The 23,601-nt window shown below is 58.5% G+C and overlaps 1 protein-coding gene across 1 annotated transcript in view; it reads left to right on the top strand.

Annotated features, from left to right (window-relative positions):
• Positions 1-23,559, top strand: part of MLPH (melanophilin) — a gene marked incomplete at its 5' end in the record, with an annotated part of 24,676 nt that extends 1,117 nt beyond the window's left edge. Inside the window, 10 exons of the mRNA XM_060184700.1 lie at positions 1,109-1,215; positions 2,275-2,394; positions 2,691-2,892; positions 9,784-9,932; positions 11,098-11,181; positions 19,870-20,052; positions 20,234-20,350; positions 21,172-21,267; positions 22,920-23,309; positions 23,437-23,559. Of these exons, the coding sequence (XP_060040683.1) occupies positions 1,109-1,215; positions 2,275-2,394; positions 2,691-2,892; positions 9,784-9,932; positions 11,098-11,181; positions 19,870-20,052; positions 20,234-20,350; positions 21,172-21,267; positions 22,920-23,309; positions 23,437-23,559 (1,571 nt within the window). The remainder of the gene's footprint in view (positions 1-1,108; positions 1,216-2,274; positions 2,395-2,690; positions 2,893-9,783; positions 9,933-11,097; positions 11,182-19,869; positions 20,053-20,233; positions 20,351-21,171; positions 21,268-22,919; positions 23,310-23,436) is intronic.
• Positions 23,560-23,601: the final 42 nt, after the last annotated feature.

Below are 23,601 nucleotides of genomic sequence, written 5' to 3'. Positions count from 1 at the left end.
ATGGATGGATGGATGGATGGATGATGGATGGATGGATGACGGATGGGTGGATGATGGATGGATGGATGGATGGATGGATGGATGGATGGATGGATGGATGATGGATGGATGGATGGATGATGGATGATGGATAATGGATGGATGGATGGATGATGGATGATGGATGGATGGATGATGGATGATGGATGATGGATAATGGATGGATGGATGGATGGATGATGGATGATGGATGGATGGATGGGTGAGGGAGGGATGGATGATGGATGATGGATGGATGGATGATGGATGGATGGATGATGGATGATGGATGATGGATAATGGATGGATGGATGGATGGATGGATGATGGATGATGGATGGATGGATGGATGGATGATGGATGGATGATGGATGAGGGATGGATGGATGGATGATGGATGGGGAGGGATGGATGATGGATGGATGGTGGATGGATGGATGGATGGATGGATGGATGGATGATGGATGATGGATGGATGGTGGATGGATGGATGGATGGATGATGGATGGATGGATGATGGATGGATGATGGATGGATGGATGATGGATGGATGATGGATGGATGGATGATGGATGGATGATGGATGGATGGATGGATGATGGATGAGGGATGGATGGATGATGGATGGATGGATGATGGATGGGGAGGGATGGATGATGGATGGATGGTGGATGGATGGATGGATGGATGATGGATGATGGATGATGGATGGATGGTGGATGGATGGATGGATGATGGATGGATGGATGATGGATGGATGATGGATGGATGGATGATGTATGAATGGATGGATGGATGATGGATGGATGATGGATGGATGGATGATGGATGGATGATGGATGGATGGATGATGGATGGTTGATGGATGATGGATGGATGGATGGATGATGGATGGACGGATGATGGATGATGGATGGATGATGGATGATGGATGGATGGATGATGGATGATGGATGATGGATGATGGATGATGGATGATGGATGGATGGAGCACAGCTGGAGATGAGCCTGAGTGGGGGGCTAGATGGGGGGGACAGGTGAGGGGATTCCCACACCGTGTCCCCAAGTGGCTCACACAGGTCTGTGGCAGGTGAGCCCCAGCCAAGCTCTGGAGAGAGAGATGGGGACAGGGAGCAGCTGGCAGTGGATGGAGAAGGGGACTTGGGGGCCCAGCCTCAGCCCCCCGGCAGCAGCACGGTGAACCTGTCCCCTTCCTCCCCTCAGCCCTTCTCCCCCCAGTGAGAGTCTGGGGCTCAGCCCTGAGACCCCCTGTCCCCCATGACTGCCCCTCACTGAGGCGGGAAAGGGCAGCCTGAGCCCCCCCAGCCCTGTGTGGAAGGTGCTTCCCTGTCTGGTCCCACTGTGTGAAACCCCAAAGCAACTGAGAGGGACAAGACTTCCTGACCCACCCAGTCAAGGTCTCATTCCCAGGAGGTGGCAGGGGTCTCATGGGCTGGGAAAGGAGCCCAGGGGGTGGGCAGGGACCTCAGAGGGTGGGCAAGGACCCCAGGGAGTGAACAGGGACCCTAGAGGCTGGGCAGGGACCCCAGAGGCTGGGCAGAGACCCCAGGGAGTGGACAGGGACCCTAGAGGCTGGGCAGGGATCCCAGAGGCTGGGCAGAGACCCCAGAGGGTGGGCAAGGACCCCAGAGGGTGGGCAGGGACCCTAGAACATGGGTGGGGGCCTAGTGGGGCAGGGGACCCCCAGCTCTCCAGACAAGGAGCCCTGAGCACGAGGAGCCTCCCCGCTGCCTGTCCAGCACCTTCTTTGGGTGGGGGCTTTGTCTCACAGATTCCAGTGACAAACTCAGGCCAGGCCACGTGGGCTGGGCTCACAGTTAGGGGGAGACCCTCTCTCTGCACCTGCAGAGGCCCCCAGCCCAGCCTGAGTGTGCAGGTCTCTCTCTCTCTCTGTCTCTCTCTCTGTCTCTCTCTCTGTCTCTCTCTTTCTCTCTTTCTTTCTCTCTTTTCTCCCGCTCTCTTTTTCTCTCACTTTTTCTTTCTTTTTCTCTCTCTCTTTTTCTCTCTCTCCCTTTTTCTCTTTCTCTCTCTTTCTCTCTCTCACTTTTTCTCTCTCTTGCTCTTCCTCTCTCTCTCTCTCCACCCAAGACCCAGGGCTGCAGCTCCCGAGAGAGACGGGGACTCCTCGGTGCCGCCCAGGGTCTGTCCCGCTGGCCTGCAGGGGTCATACCCCGAGTGGGAGGGCTGGTCCTCTGGGCAGGTGACACTGACTCTGCCCTCCCCACACCTGGTCAGACAAAGCGCCGTCTGTCTGTCCACGGCCTGGACGAACAGCTGGACTCGGACGACTCCGCCAACTCCTGGGGGTCCCTCCCCAGCCCGAGGCGTGACCCCGGGGCCACAGGCAGCCCACAGGTCAGCCCACGGTTCTGACCCCCTCACCTGAGCACCAGGTGTGGGAACTCTATGTGGGGGGGCCTCTCTGGACTGGCCAGTGATCAGCACACAGTGGGGGCCCACGTGGAGGACCCCACACCCCAGGGCTGGGGTAGCTGGGTGCTCAGGGAGGTGGGGGCAGGGACTCCGGTCTTCTGGGGGAGGACAGGGCAGCCCCGCCTGACCTCAGAGTGGACAGCAGGGCAGGCCCTACTCTTTGGGGGGAGGTGATAGGTCCAGAGGCATCCCCCCGAAGTGACCGTCCATGTGCCCAGCCCTCCGCAGGTGAGCCCAGCTCTAAAGAGACCACCTCCCAGGACACCCTGGTCCCCAAGGAGGCCAACCCCTGGGAGGCTGCGGGCCCTGCTGACCTGGAGCAGCAGACGGACACCTTTACACCCACCGGACAGGACGTCACACTGGACCCGCCCAGGCCGCCCCGCATCCCAGCCCCCGAGGGGGCTGCTGCACGGCCAGGTGGGTGCCCACAGGGGCTCTGCAGGGAGGGGCCTCCAGGGGCCTTGGGTGCCAGGTGGGGAAGCAACCCCCATCCACTGACCCCTGATGACCATCCTGGGTGACAGCGGCCAGACCTCAAGCCACAAGGCCCCTACTGCCACCGTCCGGGGTCACTTTGCAGGACCCGCTGACTGCCCACCCCGCTGGGCCCTGGGGCCATCTGACTGGGACAGGGCAGCTCCAGACCTGAGGAAGGAGGGCAGCTAGGAGGAGGGTCACAGAGAGGTACTTGGAGCTTGGTTACTTGGGAGGACATAGTGTGCCTGGGGTGGTCCCCAGGGGGGTTCAGCACCCTTGGGAAGCCAGCACCCCCAGCATAGGGTCCCCTGGAGCAGGTCCCAGCAATAACCCTGGAGGCAAAAAAGAAAAAGGGAGTCGGGTGGTAGCGCAGCAGGTTAAGCGCAGGTGGCACAAAGCGCAAGGACCGGCATAAGGATCCTGGTTCAAGCCCCCGGCTCCCCACCTGCAGGGGAGTCGCTTCACAGGCGGTGAAGCAGGTCTGCAGGTGTCTGTCTGTCTCTCCCCCTCTCTGTCTTCCCCTCCTCTCTCCATTTTTCTCTGTCCTATCCAACAGTGATGACATCAACAACAACAACAATAATAATAACTACAACAACAATAAAAATAGGGCAACAAAAGGGAATAAATAAATGAAAAAAACTTTTAAAAAATTTATATGGAAGAGTCCTGCCAATATTTTCCTCTAAGTATCTCATAGTTTCTGGTCTAACTTCCAAGTCCTCGATCCACTTGGAATTTACTTTTGTATTTGGTGAAATACAGTGATTCAGTTTCATTCTTCTGCATGCTTCAACCCATTGTTTCCAGCACCATTTGTTGAAGAGACTCTGCTTTCCCCACTTAATAGTCTGGGCCCTTTTGTCAAAGATTAGATGTCCATAGGTGTGGGGGCTCATTTCTGGACTCTCAATTCTATTCCACTGGTCAGCGTGTCTGTTCATGTTCCAGTACCAAGCAGTTTTGATGACAATGGCCCTATAATACAGTTTGAGATCTGGAAGTGTGATGCCTCCAGTTCTGTTCTTTTTTCTCAAGATTGATTTGGCAATTCTAGGTCTTTTCTGGTTCCAGATAAACATTTGTAGCATTTGTTCTATTCTCCTAAAAAAATGTGTCCAGGATCTTGATGGGGATGGCATTAAATTTGTAGATGGCTCTGGGTAGTATATTCATTTTGATGATGTTAATTCTGCCAACCCATGAACATGGAATATCTTTCCACTTCTTTGTGTCTTTTTCAATTTCCTTGAGTAATGACTCATAATTTTCATTACACAAGTTTTCACTTCTTTGGTTAGGTTTACTCCTAGATATTTTATTGTTTTTGTTGCTATAGTAAAAGGAATTGATTTCTGGATTTCAATTTCTTCTAACAGTGTTTGCATAGAGGAATGCCACTGACTTTTGAATGTTAATTTTATAGCCTGACACCTTACTGTATTGCCTGATGATTTCCAAAAGCTTCTTGCTGGATTCCTTAGGTTTTTCCATGTATACTATCATGTCATCTGCAAATAAGGAGAGTTTGACTTCTTCTCTTCCAATCTGTATGCCTTTAATTCCTTGCTCCTGCCTGATTGCTATGGCAAGAGCTTCCAACACTGTGTTGAATAGTAATGGTGATAGTGGGCAGCCCAGTCTAGTACCTGATCTGAGGGGAAATGCTTCCAGTTTTTCACCATTGAGTATGATGTTGGCTGTAGGTTTGCTATATATAGACTCCACTATCTTCAGGAATTTTCCAACTATTCCCATTTTTTGTAGTGTTTTGATCATAAAGGGATGTTGAATTTTGTCAAAGGCTTTCTCTGCATCTACTGATATGACCATGTGGTTTTTGGTCTTGCTTTTGTTGATGTGGTGGATCAGATTGATTGATTTACATATATTAAACCAACCTTGCATCCCTGGGATAAACCCCACTTGGTCATGATGAACAATCTTTTTAATATACTGTTGTATCCAGTTGGCTAGAATTTTGTTCAATATTTTAGCATCTATGTTCATCAGAGATATTGGTCTATAGTTATCTTTTTTGGTTGTGTCCCTGTCTGCATTTGCTATCAAAGTGATGTTGACTTCATAGAAGCTGGCAGGGAGTATTCCAGTGTCTTCAATCTTCGGGAAGGCTTTTAAAGTAGAGGTATTAGTTCTTCTTTTCAGGTTTTGTAGAATTCATTTGTAAAACCATCTGGTCCAGGACTTTTATTTTTGGGAAGATTTTTGATAACTGTTTCAATTTCATTAGCTGTGATGGGTTTGTTCATGTTATCCACTTCCTCTTGACTTAGTTTTGGAAGTTGGTAGGTATCTAGGAAATTGTCCATTTCTTCCAGGTTCTCTAGCTTGGTGGCATATAGTTGTTCATAGAAGCCTCGCATGATATGTTGAATTTCTGCAGTGTCTGTTGTGATATCTCCTCTTTCATTTACTATCCGATTTATTTGGGTCTTCTCCCTTTATTGTTTTGTGAGTCTGGATAAAGGTTTATCGATTTTGTTCACTCTTTCGAAGAACCAACATTTACTTTCGTTGATCTTTTGTATGGTTTTCCTATTCTCAGTGTTACTGATTTCTGCCCTACCTTTAGTGATTTCCGTCCTTCTGGTTGCTTTAGGCTTCCTTTGTTGTTCTTCTTCTAGGTCTTTAAGATGTGAAATCAGGCTGTTTATTTGTGCCTTTTCTTGTTTCCTAATGTGTGCTTGTATAGCTATGAACTTCCCTCTTAGGACTGCTTTAGCTGTGTCCCAAATATTTTGATAGCTTGTGTCTTCATTTTCATTGAACTCTCAAAACATTTTGATTTCTTCCTTTATTTCCTCTTTGACCCAGAAGTTGTTAAGAAGTGTACTGTTGAGCTTCCACATTTTGGGACTATTACTAATTTTTTGTTGATTGTTAAGTGTTAGTTTAGTTCCACTGTGGTCTGAGAAGATGCTTGGGATGATTTCAATGCTCTTGAATTTGCTGATGCTGTCTTTATGGCCTAACATATGGTCTATCCTTGAGAATGACCCATGTGGACTTGAGGAGAATGTGTATTCCAGTTCCTTGGGATGAATGACTCTGAAAATGTCCAATAGTTCTAGTTTATCTATCTCCTCATTTAGCTCCCTCATGTATTTATGGATTTTCTGCCTGGATGATCTGTCAAGTTGAGAGAGTGGGGTGTTGAAGTCCCCTACTATGACTGTGTTGCTGTTAAAATTTTGCTGTAGCTCTTTCAGTAGAAGTTTGATGTATTTAGATGGCTTCTCATTGGGTGAATAGATGTTAATAATTGTTAAGTCCTCTTGGTTGACTGATCCTCTGAGCATTAAGTAGTGCCCATCCCTATCTTGTTTAATCTTATTTATTTTAAAATCTATCATATAAGATATGAGAATAGCTGTTCCTGCCCTTTTTTGTGGTCCATTGGCTTGTATGACCGTTTTCCATCCTTTCACTTGGAGTCTGTGTTTGTCTGGTTGAGTTCGGTGGGTTTTCTGTAGACAGCATAGTGTTGGTTGTGTTTTCTGATCCATCTTCCTACTCTGTGCCTTTTAATAGGTGAATTCAGGCCATTGACATTTATTGATATCAAAGATTGAAGATAATTTAACGCCATTCTTGTAGAGTTTTAGAGTGTTCTGATATATGGTATATGCTGGTCTGGTTGTTTATAGGAGACCTTTCAGAACTTCTTGCAGGGCAGGCTTGGTGATAGTTGATTCTTTCAACTGTTGCTTGTCTGAGAAGGTTTTGATGCTTCCATCTAGTCTGAATGACAGTCTAGCAGGATACAGCAGTCTTGGTTGAAAGCCTTTCTCATTGAGCACTGATAGACACCTTGCCATTCTCTTCTGGCCTGTAGTGTTTGTATGGAGAAGTCTGCTGCTAATCTTATGGGTTTTCCTTTGTAGGTGACTCTTTGTTTTTCTCTTGCAGCCTTGAGGATCCTTTCTTTATCCTTATTCCTTTCCATTCTAAGTATGACATGTCTTGGTGTCTTTAGGTCTGGGTTAATTCTGTTTGGGCCCCTCTGGGCTTCTTGAACCTTTATGTCTTTGATGTTGTCTAGACTAGAGAAGTTCTCAGCTATTATGTCCTGAAGAATGCTTTCTTCCCCTCCCTCTCTTTCTTCCTCTGGTAAGCCAATAATGCGTATGTTATTTCTTCTGAAGTCATCCCATATGTCTGTTGTTGTTTTCAGTATCTCTTGATCTCTTTTTGAGATCTCTTACTTCTTTTTTAGTTGTCTCTAATTCATCCTCGATCTTGCTAATTCTGTCTTCAGCCTCATAGATTCTATTCTCTCTGCCCTCTACTGTTTTCTGGAGTTCATCTATTTTGTTTCCCTGCTCTGATACTGTTTTAGCTTGTTCAGCTAGTTGCGTTCTTAGCTCAGCTATTTCAGCTTTCAGCTCTTTAATAACCTTAGTGTTTTCTTCCAGAGTCTCATTTGTTGTTTCTGCATTTCTGATGACAAGTCTTTCAAACTTTTTACTCACTCCTGTGATTATTTCCTTAACTAGTATTTGGATGTTGACCTCATTATTATGTGCTTCAACCTTTGGGGAGCTTTTAGCTGGACTCTTGTCCTGGTTCATTTCTCCAATATTTCTTCTTGTTGGTTTAACCACTCTACCTAGTATGTTATGAGGTCCCTCTCTCAGTACTTTTCAAATTACTGTTCACTCTTGCCTGGATTGACTTGTGTCTTAAGTAAGGTAATTAAAGGGTTCACAGTTGTGGAAATTGACAGTTGTTTCAATATTATTTTAATCCCTGAGTTGGAGCTCAGTGGTTTAAAAGCCTCTTTCGTTCTTTTTCTTCCCTGTAGGCTATGGGAGCCTGAGGGCTTTTAAACTATAAGTAGGCTTCTTAGCTTAATCACTGACTCCTGACCAAGAGATAAAGCAGGGTGGGGCAGAGATAATCCAGTGGTTACACAAAGAGACTCTCACAGCCCCACTGCTAGGCTATGGAGGTGTAGATCTTCTCCTGAGTTTCCTGGTCAGTTCTCTGTCCCCTGATGTCAGCACAGGGCCTCCCTGCCGCTGCTCCAGACTCTGCGGGCAGTAGCAATGGAAACTCACAGTTGCATTTGGTGAGTCTCAGGGGAGTCCTCTCCTCCCTTCAGCCGTCTTTTTGTTGGTGAAACAGACTGGAGGTGGCGCCTCAACTGGTAAACTGCCGGACTGTTACCAGCCACTCAATCTCTCCCCAGGCTCCTCTCTGTCCATGAGCCACACGTGTTTGCACTCCTGGGTGATTTGGTGGGTCCTGAAGTCATTCTAGTCCTGTCTTCTTGTAGTCCCAGGTGGTCTCCTTTGGTGTTCCTAGTTGACCCGGGAGAGGAGAGGAGAGAGACACAGCTGCTGATGCTCCGTCATTTTATTTTATTGGATATAGGACAAAGAGAAATTGAGAGGGGGGAGGAGATAGAGGGAGAGAGAGGCCGGGTGGTAGTGCACCTGGTTGAGCGCACATGTTACAACACTCAAAGATCTGGGTTCAAGCCCCTGGTCCCCACCTACAGGAGAAAAGCTTCACAAATGGTGAGGCAGGGCTGCAGGTGTCTCTCTTTCTCTCTCCCTCTCTATCTCCCCTTCCTCTCCACTTCTGGCTGTCTCTATCAAATAAATAATTTTCAAAAATTTTAAAGAGAGGGAGAGAGAAAGACAGACACCTGGACCTGCTTCACCACTTCTGAAGCATCCCTCTGCAGGTGAGGTTGCCAGGACTCGAATCCAGGTCCTTGTGCGGGTCTTTGCACTTCATACTAACCCTTAACCCAGTGTGCCACCACCCAGCCCCTCTCTTTTAATTTTTTAATCATTTTTATTTATTTATTGGATAAAGACAGCCAGAAATCAAGAGGAAACTGGAGAGCGAGCGAGAGCGAGAGAGAGAGATACTCGCAGCCCTGCTTCACCACTCAGGAAGCTTCCCCCCCTGCAGGTGGGGGCTGGGGGGGCTTGAACCCGGGTCCTTGCGCACGATGACACGTGAGCTCAACCAGGTGCACCACCGCCCACCCCCCTCCTCAAGTTCTAGCTGTCCTATCTAATAAAACATTTTTAAGAAGGACTTTTTAAAAAGAGGGAAATGCTGTCAGGAGCCGTGGATTCCTGCAGGCACTAAACTAGCAATTACCCTGGTGGCAAAAAGAAAAAAGAAGGAGAAAGAGAGAAAAAGAAGGGGGGAGGAAGAAGAGGCGGGGAGGGGAGGAAGGGGGAGAAATCAGACCGGGAGGGCAAGGCATGTGCTGGCACACGGGCTCTTCATGCCCCAGGGCCCAGGCTCCGCCCGATGCCACATGAGCCCGGCTGAGGCGCCCTGGTCCCATCTCTCTCCAAACAGACAAACGCAATTAAGGGGGAGGCAGACCCACCGGGCCCAGCCGCGCCCCAGGCTGATTGAGTTACAGCAGCGGGTCGGAGCCAGCCTGCATCAGTGCTAATCTGTTTAGCGGCTGCGGCCGCATCGGCCGGTGACGCCAGGGCTGCTGCTTCCAGTCAGCTGGAGGATGGGAGACAGACGGAGACGGAGACGGAGACAGGGGGGCCGGGCGGTGGCGACCTGGCTGAGTGCACACGTCACAGTGCACAAGGACCCGGGATCGAGTCCCCTGTCCCCACCCGCAGGGGGAAAGCTTCACGAGTGGTGGAACAGGGCTGCAGGGGTCTCTCTGTCTCTCTCCCTCTCTATCTCTGCCTGTCTCCTCCCTCACTCCTCCCTCCCCCTCCCTCCCTCCTCCCTCCATCCTCCCTCCGCCCTTCCTCCCTCCTTCCTCCCTTCCTCTCCCACTTCACTGTCCTCACGGTCGCCCTGCCCCCTGCACAGGCACAGCCGCCCTGAGCGCTGAGTGTCCTCCGGCGCCCAACCTGGGGGAGCTGCCCAGCTCTGACGGCCACGGGACGTGCGAGATGGCTGCCCTCAGGGTGGCCCCTCAGCCAGCCACTCACGGGACCCAGCTCGCCCTGGACAGCCAGGTGATGGGGGCACAACAGGCACGGGGACGGGCACTCCTCCTCTCCCCTCCTCCCTCTCCCCTCCTCTCTCCATCTCTCTCAGTCCTACCCAATAAATTGGGGGGAAGGGCCACCAGGAGTGGTGGCTTCACGGTGTCAGCACTCAGCCCCAGCGAGAAAAAGAGAAGAAAAGAAAAGAAGAGAAAAGTGCACACGGAGAGAGGGGGAGAGAGAATGGGGGGAGAGAAAGGAAGAGAGGGACAAAGGTCTAGAAGCAAAGACCTGGAGTCTCGTGTTTGCAGGTGACATGGTACCCAGGTCCCGGCTCAGTCTTTGGTGATCAGAGTCTTGGGAGCAGAGAAAGAGAATGACAGAGGGAGACAGACAGACAGACAGACAGCGCAGGCCCCACAGCCAGGTGTGTGACAGGGAGACAGGCAGGCAGACAGACAGCACAGGCCCCACTGCCAGGCGTGTGACAGGGAGACAGACAGGCAGACAGCGCAGGCCCCACTGCCAGGCGTGTGACAGGGAGACAGACAGGCAGACAGCGCAGGCCCCACTGCCAGGCGTGTGGCGAAGGTGCCCGGCAGGGAGACGGCGCCCGGTGGCAACACACAGCTTGCAGGTGAGACCCCCGGGCGCCGTCACCGCCGTCACCACAGCCAGAGTTGGGTGGCACTCAGTCAGCAGACGCGGACGGGCAGCGACCCCCCTGTTTCTCCAAGACCCAGGACACAGGGTGGGGCTGGAAAGGGCCCAACACCAGGCGCGTTCCAGCAGAGGGTCCCTCTTGGCGCCCGCACCAGCGGCCTCTCCTGCCTGGGCCCAGCTCTGCCCACTCCAGACCCCACCGCCCGGAAGGTCGCAGGGTGCCAGAGCACCCACTCGGTCAGAGTTGTGGCAGGAAGGGCCGAGAGCGGGCGGAGGGGAGGATCAATCATGTCCGCTCTGGCCCGGGGCTACCAGGCTCTCACAGATGCCGGGCCAGTGACTCAGGGCCTGGCACTGTGAGTCACTCTGAGTGGCACCAAGGCCGCCTGTTCCGCAGTGGATGCCCCTTCCCGCCAGTGGGCACCAAGGTGGGGCCGGCACCCACCTCCTGCTCCTGCCGTGGCCGGGGTGGCGGCCGCGTCCTCCCCGCGAGGGGCTGTGCTCTGACCACCAGCCCTCACCACCCCTGCAGGTCCCTGGGCTGAGCCGCCGCCTGTCCGCTGTGGACCGTCTGCTGACACGCCTGGAGCAAGTGGTGGCTGCCCCCCCAGCCCAGGTAGCAGGCGCAGGTGCCCCCGGGCGGGAGAACAGCCCCCAGCCGCCTGTGAGAGGGGAAGAGCCAAGTCCCTGTGTGGTGGCCGGACCCTGGGCTCAGATGGGCAATGCAAACCACAGGCCACGATGGGGGCGAGACCGAGAGAGCCAGCTCCAGCCAGGCCGGCCGGCCGCCACTGTGAAAGCACCACACACGGGCAGTCAGCTGAGCCTGGGCGGGAGAGCAGCGGTCAGCCAGGGAAACTGAGGCCCCTGGCTCCACCTGTCACCACAGGGACATCAAAGACAGCACCCAGGGAGCCATGGAGGGTGGGCAGGGCTGTGGGGTGTCTCCTCTCTCAGCACCCTGCACAGCACCCAGGGAGCCCATGGAGGGTGGGCAGGGCTGTGGGGTGTCTCCTCTCTCAGTACCAGGCACAGCACCCAGGGAGCCCATGGAGGGTGGGCAGGGCTGTGGGGTGTCTCCTCTCTCAGCACCCTGCACAGCACCCAGGGAGCCCATGGAGGGTGGGCAGGGCTGTGGGGTGTCTCCTCTCTCAGCACCAGGCACAGCACCCAGGGAGCCCATGGAGGGTGATCAGGGCTGTGGGGTCTCTCCTCTCTCAGCACCAGGCACAGCACCCAGGGAGCCCATATAGGGTGGGCAGGGCTGTGGGGTGTCTCCTCTCTCAGCACCCTGCACAGCACCCAGGGAGCCCATGGAGGGTGGGCAGGGCTGTGGGGTGTCTCCTCTCTCAGCACCCTGCACAGCACCCAGGGAGCCCATGGAGGGTGGGCAGGGCTGTGGGGGTGTCTCCTCTCTCAGCACCAGGCACAGCACCCAGGGAGCCCATGGAGGGTGGGCAGGGCTGTGGGGTGTCTCCTCTCTCAGCACCCTGCACAGCACCCAGGGAGCCCATGGAGGGTGGGCAGGGCTGTGGGGGTGTCTCCTCTCTCAGCACCCTGCACAGCACCCAGGGAGCCCATGGAGGGTGGGCAGGGCTGTGGGGTGTCTCCTCTCTCAGCACCCTGCACAGCACCCAGGGAGCCCATGGAGGGTGGGCAGGGCTGTGGGGGTGTCTCCTCTCTCAGCACCAGGCACAGCACCCAGGGAGCCCATGGAGGGTGGGCAGGGCTGTGGGGGTGTCTCCTCTCTCAGCACCAGGCACAGCACCCAGGGAGCCCATGGAGGGTGGGCAGGGCTGTGGGGTCTCTCCTCTCCCAGCACCCTGCACAGCACCCAGGGAGCCCATGGAGGGTGGGCAGGGCTGTGGGGTGTCTCCTCTCTCAGCACCAGGCACAGCACCCAGGGAGCCCATGGAGGGTGGGCAGGGCTGTGGGGTCTCTCCTCTCTCAGCACCAGGCACAGCACCCAGGGAGCCCATGGAGGGTGGGCAGGGCTGTGGGGTGTCTCCTCTCTCAGCACCAGGCACAGCACCCAGGGAGCCCATGGAGGGTGGGCAGGGCTGTGGGGTGTCTCCTCTCTCAGCACCAGGCACAGCACCCAGGGAGCCCATGGAGGGTGGGCAGGGCTGTGGGGTGTCTCCTCTCTCAGCACCCTGCACAGCACCCAGGGAGCCCATGGAGGGTGGGCAGGGCTGTGGGGTGTCTCCTCTCTCAGCACCCTGCACAGCACCCAGGGAGCCCATGGAGGGTGGGCAGGGCTGTGGGGTGTCTCCTCTCTCAGCACCAGGCACAGCACCCAGGGAGCCCATGGAGGGTGGGCAGGGCTGTGGGGTGTCTCCTCTCTCAGCACCCTGCACAGCACCCAGGGAGCCCATGGAGGGTGGGAAGGGCTGTGGGGTCTCTCCTCTCTCAGCACCCTGCACAGCACCCAGGGAGCCCCATGGAGGGTGGGCAGGGCTGTGGGGTGTCTCCTCTCTCAGCACCAGGCACAGCACCCAGGGAGCCCATGGAGGGTGGGCAGGGCTGTGGGGTGTCTCCTCTCTCAGCACCCTGCACAGCACCCAGGGAGCCCATGGAGGGTGGGCAGGGCTGTGGGGTGTCTCCTCTCTCAGCACCAGGCACAGCACCCAGGGAGCCCATGGAGGGTGGGCAGGGGCTGTGGGGTATCTCCTCTCTCAGCACCCTGCACAGCACCCAGGGAGCCCATGGAGGGTGGGCAGGGCTGTGGGGTCTCTCCTCTCTCAGCACCCTGCACAGCACCCAGGGAGCCCATGGAGGGTGGGCAGGGCTGTGGGGTGTCTCCTCTCTCAGTACCAGGCACAGCACCCAGGGAGCCCATGGAGGGTGGGCAGGGCTGTGGGGTGTCTCCTCTCTCAGCACCCTGCACAGCACCCAGGGAGCCCATGGAGGGTGGGCAGGGCTGTGGGGTCTCTCCTCTCTCAGCACCCTGCACAGCACCCAGGGAGCCCATGGAGGGTGAGCAGGGCTGTGGGGTGTCTCCTCTCTCAGCACCCTGCACAGCACCCAGGGAGCCCCATGGAGGGTGGGCAGGGCTGTGGGGTGTCTCCTCTCTCAGTACCAGGCACAGCACCCAGGGAGCCCATGGAGGGTGGGCAGGGCTGTAGGGTGTCTCCTCTCTCAGCACCAGGCACAGCACCCAGGGAGCCCATATAGGGTGGGCAGGGCTGTGGGGTGTCTCCTCTCTCAGCACCCTGCACAGCACCCAGGGAGCCCATGGAGGGTGGGCAGGGCTGTGGGGTCTCTCCTCTCTCAGCACCAGGCACAGCACCCAGGGAACCCATATAGGGTGGGCAGGGCTGTGGGGTGTCTCCTCTCTCAGAACCCTGCACAGCACCCAGGGAGCCCATGGAGGGTGGGCAGGGCTGTGGGGTCTCTCCTCTCTCAGCACCCTGCACAGCACCCAGGGAGCCCATGGAGGGTGGGCAGGGCTGTGGGGTGTCTCCTCTCTCAGCACCAGGCACAGCACCCAGGGTGCCCATGGAGGGTGGGCAGGGCTGTGGGGTCTCTCCTCTCTCAGCACCCTGCACAGCACCCAGGGAGCCCATGGAGGGTGGGCAGGCTGTGGGGGTGTCTCCTCTCTCAGCACCAGGCACAGCACCCAGGGAGCCCATGGAGGGTGGGCAGGGCTGTGGGGTCTCTCCTCTCTCAGCACCAGGCACAGCACCCAGGGAGCCCATATAGGGTGGGCAGGGCTGTGGGGTGTCTCCTCTCTCAGCACCCTGCACAGCACCCAGGGAGCCCATGGAGGGTGGGCAGGGCTGTGGGGTCTCTCCTCTCTCAGCACCCTGCACAGCACCCAGGGAGCCCATGGAGGGTGGGCAGGGCTGTGGGGTCTCTCCTCTCTCAGCACCCTGCACAGCACCCAGGGAGCCCATGGAGGGTGGGCAGGGCTGTGGGGTCTCTCCTCTCAGCACCAGGCACAGCACCCAGGGAGCCCATGGAGGGTGGGCAGGGCTGTGGGGTCTCTCCTCTCTCAGCACCCTGCACAGCACCCAGGGAGCCCATGGAGGGTGGGCAGGGCTGTGGGGTCTCTCCTCTCTCAGCACCCTGCACAGCACCCAGGGAGCCCATGGAGGGTGGGCAGGGCTGTGGGGTGTCTCCTCTCTCAGCACCCTGCACAGCACCCAGGGAGCCCATGGAGGGTGGGCAGGGCTGTGGGGTGTCTCCTCTCTCAGCACCCTGCACAGCACCCAGGGAGCCCATGGAGGGTGGGCAGGGCTGTGGGGTGTCTCCTCTCTCAGCACCCTGTACAGCACCCAGGGAGCCCATGGAGGGTGGGCAGGGCTGGGGTGTCTCCTCTCTCAGCACCAGGCACAGCACCCAGGGAGCCCATGGAGGGTGGGCAGGGCTGTGGGGTCTCTCCTCTCTCAGCACCCTGCACAGCACCCAGGGAGCCCATGGAGGGTGGGCAGGGCTGTGGGGTCTCTCCTCTCTCAGCACCAGGCACAGCACCCAGGGAGCCCATGGAGGGTGGGCAGGGCTGTAGGGTGTCTCCTCTCTCAGCACCAGGCACAGCACCCAGGGAGCCCATGGAGGGTGGGCAGGGCTGTGGGGTGTCTCCTCTCTCAGCACCCTGCACAGCACCCAGGGAGCCCATGGAGGGTGGGCAGGGCTGTGGGGTGTCTCCTCTCTCAGCACCCTGCACAGCACCCAGGGAGCCCATGGAGGGTGGGCAGGGCTGTAGGGTGTCTCCTCTCTCAGCACCAGGCACAGCACCCAGGGAGCCCATGGAGGGTGGGCAGGGCTGTGGGGTGTCTCCTCTCTCAGCACCCTGCACAGCACCCAGGGAGCCCATGGAGGGTGGGCAGGGCTGTGGGGTGTCTCCTCTCTCAGCACCCTGCACAGCACCCAGGGAGCCCATGGAGGGTGGGCAGGGCTGTGGGGTCTCTCCTCTCTCAGCACCCTGCACAGCACCCAGGGAGCCCATGGAGGGTGGGCAGGGCTGTGGGGTCTCTCCTCTCTCAGCACCAGGCACAGCACCCAGGGAGCCCATATAGGGTGGGCAGGGCTGTGGGGTGTCTCCTCTCTCAGCACCCTGCACAGCACCCAGGGAGCCCATGGAGGGTGGGCAGGGCTGTGGGGTGTCTCCTCTCTCAGCACCCTGCACAGCACCCAGGGAGCCCATGGAGGGTGGGCAGGGCTGTGGGGGTGTCTCCTCTCTCAGCACCAGGCACAGCACCCAGGGAGCCCATGGAGGGTGGGCAGGGCTGTGGGGTCTCTCCTCTCTCAGCACCAGGCACAGCACCCAGGGAGCCCATATAGGGTGGGCAGGGCTGTGGGGTGTCTCCTCTCTCAGCACCCTACACAGCACCCAGGGAGCCCATGGAGGGTGGGCAGGGCTGTGGGGTGTCTCCTCTCTCAGCACCCTGCACAGCACCCAGGGAGCCCATGGAGGGTGGGCAGGGCTGTGGGGGTGTCTCCTCTCTCAGCACCAGGCACAGCACCCAGGGAGCCCATGGAGGGTGGCCAGGGCTGTGGGGTGTCTCCTCTCTCAGCACCAGGCACAGCACCCAGGGAGCCCATATAGGGTGGGCAGGGCTGTGGGGTGTCTCCTCTCTCAGCACCCTGCACAGCACCCAGGGAGCCCATGGAGGGTGGGCAGGGCTGTGGGGTGTCTCCTCTCTCAGCACCCTGCACAGCACCCAGGGAGCCCATGGAGGGTGGGCAGGGCTGTGGGGTGTCTCCTCTCTCAGCACCAGGCACAGCACCCAGGGAGCCCATGGAGGGTGGGCAGGGCTGTGGGGTCTCTCCTCTCTCAGCACCAGGCACAGCACCCAGGGAGCCCATATAGGGTGGGCAGGGCTGTGGGGTGTCTCCTCTCTCAGCAGCCTGCACAGCACCCAGGGAGCCCATGGAGGGTGGGCAGGGCTGTGGGGTGTCTCCTCTCTCAGCACCCTGCACAGCACCCAGGGAGCCCATGGAGGGTGGGCAGGGCTGTGGGGTGTCTCCTCTCTCAGCACCCTGCACAGCACCCAGGGAGCCCATGGAGGGTGGGCAGGGCTGTGGGGTGTCTCCTCTCTCAGCACCCTGCACAGCACCCAGGGAGCCCATGGAGGGTGGGCAGGGCTGTGGGGTGTCTCCTCTCTCAGCACCCTGCACAGCACCCAGGGAGCCCATGGAGGGTGGGCAGGGCTGTGGGGTGTCTCCTCTCTCAGCACCCTGCACAGCACCCAGGGAGCCCATGGAGGGTGGGCAGGGCTGTGGGGTGTCTCCTCTCTCAGCACTAGGCACAGCACCCAGGGAGCCCATGGAGGGTGAGCAGGGCTGTGGGGTGTCTCCTTTCTCAGCACCCTGCACAGCACCCAGGGAGCCCATGGAGGGTGGGCAGGGCTGTGGGGTCTCTCCTCTCTCAGCACCCTGCACAGCACCCAGGGAGCCCATGGAGGGTGGGCAGGGCTGTGGGGTCTCTCCTCTCTCAGCACCCTGCACAGCACCCAGGGAGCCCATGGAGGGTGGGCAGGGCTGTGGGGTGTCTCCTCTCTCAGCACCCTGCACAGCACCCAGGGAGCCCATGGAGGGTGGGCAGGGCTGTGGGGTGTCTCCTCTCTCAGCACCCTGTACAGCACCTAGGGAGCCCATGGAGGGTGGGCAGGGCTGGGGTGTCTCCTCTCTCAGCACCAGGCACAGCACCCAGGGAGCCCATGGAGGGTGGGCAGGGCTGTGGGGTGTCTCCTCTCTCAGCACCAGGCACAGCACCCAGGGAGCCCATGGAGGGTAGGCAGGGCTGTGGGGTCTCTCCTCTCTCAGCACCCTGCACAGCACCCAGGGAGCCCATGGAGGGTGGGCAGGGCTGTGGGGTGTCTCCTCTCTCAGCACCCTGCACAGCACCCAGGGAGCCCATGGAGGGTGGGCAGGGCTGTGGGGTGTCTCCTCTCTCAGCACCCTGCACAGCACCCAGGGAGCCCATGGAGGGTGGGCAGGGCTGTGGGGTGTCTCCTCTCTCAGCACCCTGCACAGCACCCAGGGAGCCCATGGAGGGTGGGCAGGGCTGTGGGGTGTCTCCTCTCTCAGCACCCTGCACAGCACCCAGGGAGCCCATGGAGGGTGGGCAGGGCTGTGGGGTGTCTCCTCTCTCAGCACTAGGCACAGCACCCAGGGAGCCCATGGAGGGTGAGCAGGGCTGTGGGGTGTCTCCTTTCTCAGCACCCTGCACAGCACCCAGGGAGCCCATGGAGGGTGGGCAGGGCTGTGGGGTCTCTCCTCTCTCAGCACCCTGCACAGCACCCAGGGAGCCCATGGAGGGTGGGCAGGGCTGTGGGGTCTCTCCTCTCTCAGCACCCTGCACAGCACCCAGGGAGCCCATGGAGGGTGGGCAGGGCTGTGGGGTCTCTCCTCTCTCAGCACCCTGCACAGCACCCAGGGAGCCCATGGAGGGTGGGCAGGCTGTGGGGGTGTCTCCTCTCTCAGCACCAGGCACAGCACCCAGGGAGCCCATGGAGGGTGGGCATGGCTGTGGGGTCTCTCCTCTCTCAGCACCCTGCACAGCACCCAGGGAGCCCATGGAGGGTGGGCAGGGCTGTGGGGTGTCTCCTCTCTCAGCACCAGGCACAGCACCCAGGGAGCCCATGGAGGGTGGGCAGGGCTGTGGGGTCTCTCCTCTCTCAGCACCAGGCACAGCACCCAGGGAGCCCATGGAGGGTGGGCAGGGCTGTGGGGTGTCTCCTCTCTCAGCACCCTGCACAGCACCCAGGGAGCCCATGGAGGGTGGGCAGGGCTGTGGGGTGTCTCCTCTCTCAGCACCCTGCACAGCACCCAGGGAGCCCATGGAGGGTGGGCAGGGCTGTGGGGTGTCTCCTCTCTCAGCACTAGGCACAGCACCCAGGGAGCCCATGGAGGGTGAGCAGGGCTGTGGGGTGTCTCCTTTCTCAGCACCCTGCACAGCACCCAGGGAGCCCATGGAGGGTGGGCAGGGCTGTGGGGTCTCTCCTCTCTCAGCACCCTGCACAGCACCCAGGGAGCCCATGGAGGGTGGGCAGGGCTGTGGGGTCTCTCCTCTCTCAGCACCCTGCACAGCACCCAGGGAGCCCATGGAGGGTGGGCAGGGCTGTGGGGTCTCTCCTCTCTCAGCACCCTGCACAGCACCCAGGGAGCCCATGGAGGGTGGGCAGGCTGTGGGGGTGTCTCCTCTCTCAGCACCAGGCACAGCACCCAGGGAGCCCATGGAGGGTGGGCATGGCTGTGGGGTCTCTCCTCTCTCAGCACCCTGCACAGCACCCAGGGAGCCCATGGAGGGTGGGCAGGGCTGTGGGGTGTCTCCTCTCTCAGCACCCTGCACAGCACCCAGGGAGCCCCATGGAGGGTGGGCAGGGCTGTGGGGTGTCTCCTCTCTCAGCACCAGGCACAGCACCCAGGGAGCCCATGGAGGGTGGGCAGGGCTGTGGGGTGTCTCCTCTCTCAGCACCCTGCACAGCACCCAGGGAGCCCATGGAGGGTGGGCAGGGCTGTGGGGTGTCTCCTCTCTCAGCACCAGGCACAGCACCCAGGGAGCCCATGGAGGGTGGGCAGGGCTGTGGGGTCTCTCCTCTCTCCCTCCCCCAAGCAGGTAACACACAGAATAAAGCTTCGTGAGCCAGTGGTGGTTTGGGTTGCAGCTCTGGACTCAGCAGTGGAGAGAGCTCATCCTCCTTCAGAGATCCAGGGCAGACAGCAAACCCAGGGGAAGGGCAGGGACTGGGCACAGGTCTACACAGACACTCCCGCCCGAGGCCCCAGGTTCAATCCCCAGCTCCGCCATCAGCCAGAGCTCTGCAGGGCTCTGGTAATAAATTAAATCAATAAAATAACATGAAATGAAATAAAATGAAAATGATGGGCAGGTGCCACACCTGTCTGAGTCCACACGTTACCATGTACAAGGCCCCGGGTTCAAGACCTGGTCCCCACCTGCAGGGGAGCAGCTTCACACACAGTGAAGCTTTTCAGCTTGTTTCTCTCTTTTTCCCTTTGGCTGTCAATTTCTCTCTGTCTCCACCAAATAAAATAAAAATAAAGAAAAATTAAAGATAAATGGAAGTGATCCTGGGGTGGGTAGTTCACACCTGATGTGCATGACTGAGGCTCTGGGTTCGACTCCTGGCTCTATATAAAGTGACTGGGCAGTGGAAATGGCTCTGCAGGTAGAGGCCAGGAATTACGTGAGTTCTCAGTCTTGACCCCCCCCCCAGGCTGTCTCTCTGTCTCTCAGAGCCTGTGGGCCTGAAGTAGCCCTTAGCCCTTGCGGGCATGCCCCCCATCATGGCTCTGTGGCGCCCCAGCCCCTCAGAGACCCCTTTGCTGGTTTCAGGGCCCGGCTGACTTTGCAACCTCAGAGGCCAACCTGGAGGAGGAGGCCCTGAGGATGAAGCTGCAGCAGCTGACCAGTCACATCAGTGACCAGGGGAGCTCATCTGAGGAGGAGGACAAGGAGGATGGGGTGCAGCCGGGAGGGGCACCCGTCCTCACAGAGCCCCCCAGAGGAGCCCCTGAGGTGAGGGCACTGGTGAGAGTTCAGGGGACTAAGGCTGGGGAGTGACCGCGTGTCCCCAAGCCAGCAGCCTGGGTGGGGACACGGAGCCTCCTGGGCGGGGGCCCCTCCAGCCTTGACAGGGCTCTGGGGGAGGCCGGAGCCCACAGCCTGTCTCCGCGTTCACCCGGGGGCCACCTTCCAGGGGTCCCCAGAGGCTGTGCAAGCGTGTGGACGGGAGTGGACCACGGACCAGGAGCTGTCGAGGCTGGAGGACAGAGTGGCCACGGCGGCGTCTGAGGTCCAGCAGGCCAAGGCTGAGGTATCCGGGGGCTGGGGGGGGGGGCTCTGAGCACTGGACACAGCCCCTGGAGGGACCAGGCCCTTGTCCCCTCCCCCGGGAAGCAGGGCCGGACAGGGGCTTCTGCAGAACTGGGGACAGGCCAGCCCAGGCCAGGGGTGACTGGGTGAGGGGCGCGTAGGGGTCCACAGCTCCCCGGGGCGCCCCAGTGGCCCAGAAGCCCACAGAGAAGACGGGGTCTGTCCCCCAGGTGGGGGGTCGGCACCCAGGGCCCCTCCCTGCCTCTCCTCTGCCCCCAAGGAGGACGGACAGCAGCTCCTGCCTGTCCGGGGAGCAGCAAGGACACCCCAAGTCTGCAGCAGAAAGAGTTGGGCCCCAGAGAGGAATCTGTGAAACTGTCTTTCTAGAAGCTTCTTCCGTCCACCAGTGAAGCACACATAGTCAAAGCATAAGGATCCACTCAGGAACCCGGGTTCGAGCCCCCGCTCCCCACCTGCAGGGGAGAAGCTTCACGAGTGGTGAAGCAGGGCTGCAGATGTCTCTCTGTCTCTCTCCACGTCTCTCTGTCCTGTCCAATAAAATGGAAAAAGCGGCCGCCAGGAGCGGTGGCTCAGCACCGAGCCCCAGCGACAATCCTGGAGGCAAAAATAGAAATGGGCAAATGGACAGAAGAATTCCAGGCAGCGGCACAGCCCCTCTCCGCCCCAGCCTGAGCCAGGCTTTCTGGCAATGTCAGGGTCCTTCTGCTCCCCCAGAGGTGACCCTGGACCCCCAGATTCCTTCCTCCTTGCCGCGAGGCTGGGCTGTGACGGCCAGGTGACGTCTGTCTGTCTCCGCGGCAGGTGTCCCACATCCAGTCCAGGATCGCGGCCCTGCAGGCGGCCGGGCTGACCGTCAGGCCCTCGGCCACCCCCCGGCGGAGGAGGTCCAACCTGCCCGTGAGTGGACCCCTCCCACTGCACCAAGACCCCCAACCCTGTGGAAGGGCTTCAGGGTGGACTCTGGAACTCGCCAACCACGCACGCCTGGATCTCAGCCTTATTCCCTGGTCCTCGAATGTGTGCTGATGTGGGTTGTTTTCACACGAGAGACCAGCAGGGCGCTCAGCAGGGCCAGGGCTCGAACCCAGGCTCACCGAGGTCTCAGACAGACACATCCTGGGCTCTCATGCTGAACTGTCTCCCTGGCCTTGTTTCTTGTTTTTTAGAAGGGTGGGGGGGCTGGGTGGTGGCGCACCTGGTTGAGCGCACACATTACGGTGCACAAGGACCCGGGTTCAAGCCCCCGATGTCCACCCGATGTCCCCGATGCAGGGGGAAAGCTTTGCAAGTGGTGAAGCAGGGCTGCAGGTGTGTCTCTGTCTCTCCCTCTCTATCACCCCCTTCCCTCTCAATTTCTGGCTGTGTCCATCCAATAAATAAAGATCATAAAAGAAGAAAGAAAGAAAGGAAGAAAGAAAGAAAGAGAGAGAGAGAAAGAAACAAAGAAGTGAGGAAGGAAGGAAGGGAGGAAGGAGAGAGAGGCCACCTGGTTGAGCACACATTACAGTGCTCAAGACCCCAGGTTCAAGCCCCCAGTGTCCACCTGCAGGGGACCTTCATGAGCGTGAAAACAGCACTGCGGGCCAGGTCTTTCTCTTCATCTAGATTGTATTTATCTGTTTTTCCTGGGTAGAGACAGAGGAATTGGGGGGGAGGGAGAGATACAGAGGAGACAGAGACACACCTGCAGCCCTGCTTCACCACTTGCAAAGCTTTCCCCCTGCAGGTGGGGAGTTGGGGGGGCTCGAACCCAGGTCCTTGTGCCCTGTGATGTGAGAGCTTAACCAGGTGCATTAGCACCTGGCTCCCACTGCAGGCCTCTCCCTCTCCCTCTCCCTCTCCCTCTCCCTCTCTCCCTATCTCCCTCTTTTTCCCTCTTTCACTCTTCCCCTCCCTTTTTTTAATCTTTTTCTTTATTATTGGATAATAATAGAGACAGACAGAAATCGAGAGGGGGGAGGAGATAAAGAGGAAGAGAGACAGAGAGTCACCTGCAGCCCTGCCTCAACATTCATGAAGCCTCCCCCTGCAGGTGGGGACCAGGGGCCTGAACCCGGGTCCTTGTGCACGGTGACGTGAGTGCCACCCCCTGGCTCTCCCTCTCTTCCTTTCTCCCCCTACCCTCCCTATCCTTTGCTTTCCAATTTATCTTTGTTTCCGTCTAAAAAGGAAGGAAGGAAGGAGAGAGAAAGAGAATGAGGAGTAGGCTGGGGTGGGGTGGTCCCCGCAGTCTCAGGCCACATCCGCCAGGGCTGAGGCTGGGTCTCCCGACGCCCCACTGAGGAGGGAACCTGGGGAAGGGGGTCCCTGAAACCCACATCGGGATCCAGGATCCAGACGCCCAGTTAGATGGCAGTCCTGGCTTGTTTTCTGCGTGAATGTGTCCCAGGGTGCTGAGCACAGTCCCTGCGGGGGCCTGTGGGTGGTAGAGTCCCCCCGTGTGGAGGAGGGCGAGGGCACCCAGCCCCGCCTCAAGGGAGGGTCCACCCCTCAGGCGGCCAGCTAGGAAGCAATGTCTCCCTGGCCCCTGTCGCCCCCTCGGCCTATAGATCTTCCTCCCCCGGCTGGCTGGGACCCTTGGCCAACGCCCCCAGGACCCGTGCGCAGACTCCCCTGAGGGCGAGGTACGTTCTTGGGCAGGGAGCGGGGCCCGGCCCCCAAGACCCCAGGAGCACAGACGCCCGGAACTTTCCCAGCTGCGGGGGCTGGGACCACTGGATGTGTTGCGGGGGCACAGAGGGTGGGCAGCTGAGGGCTGGAGCAGACCTCACGAGTGCGCCGGGACTGGATCCCAGGGCCAGAGACGGCTTTCCCACTGGCCACCCAGCCTGCAGCTCTGCCCATTGGGCTGCCCTACACCCTGGTTCAAGGGCCCGTATGCTCACTGTGGGGAGCAGGCTGTGTCACCAAGGACACGTGGTCTCGCTACTCGGCTCACTGTAACCTGGGGATGAGGACGTCCCACGGCGGCTCCCTGTGTCCCCGTGTCCCGACATCCCCACCTCCCCACGGTCCCTTGTTCCTGTGTCTCCCAGTCACCCTGTGCCTCATCCCTGTGTCCCCCAGGCCCCCAGGCCCCATGCCACCAAGTGCCCAGGCCCCCATGACCCCATGTGCCCCTTGCCCCCATGCCCCCATGTCCCCCAGGCCCCCATGTCCCCATGCCCCCATGCCCCCATGCCCCCATGACCCCATGTCCCCCATGCCCCCATGTCCCCCGGGCCCCCATGT

Source organism: Erinaceus europaeus, unplaced genomic scaffold (genome assembly GCF_950295315.1).
Source record: "Erinaceus europaeus unplaced genomic scaffold, mEriEur2.1 scaffold_359, whole genome shotgun sequence".
Lineage (NCBI taxonomy): Eukaryota > Metazoa > Chordata > Mammalia > Eulipotyphla > Erinaceidae > Erinaceus > Erinaceus europaeus.
Note: the sequence above shows the minus strand (reverse complement) of the source record. Positions and strands in the feature narration are given on the sequence as shown.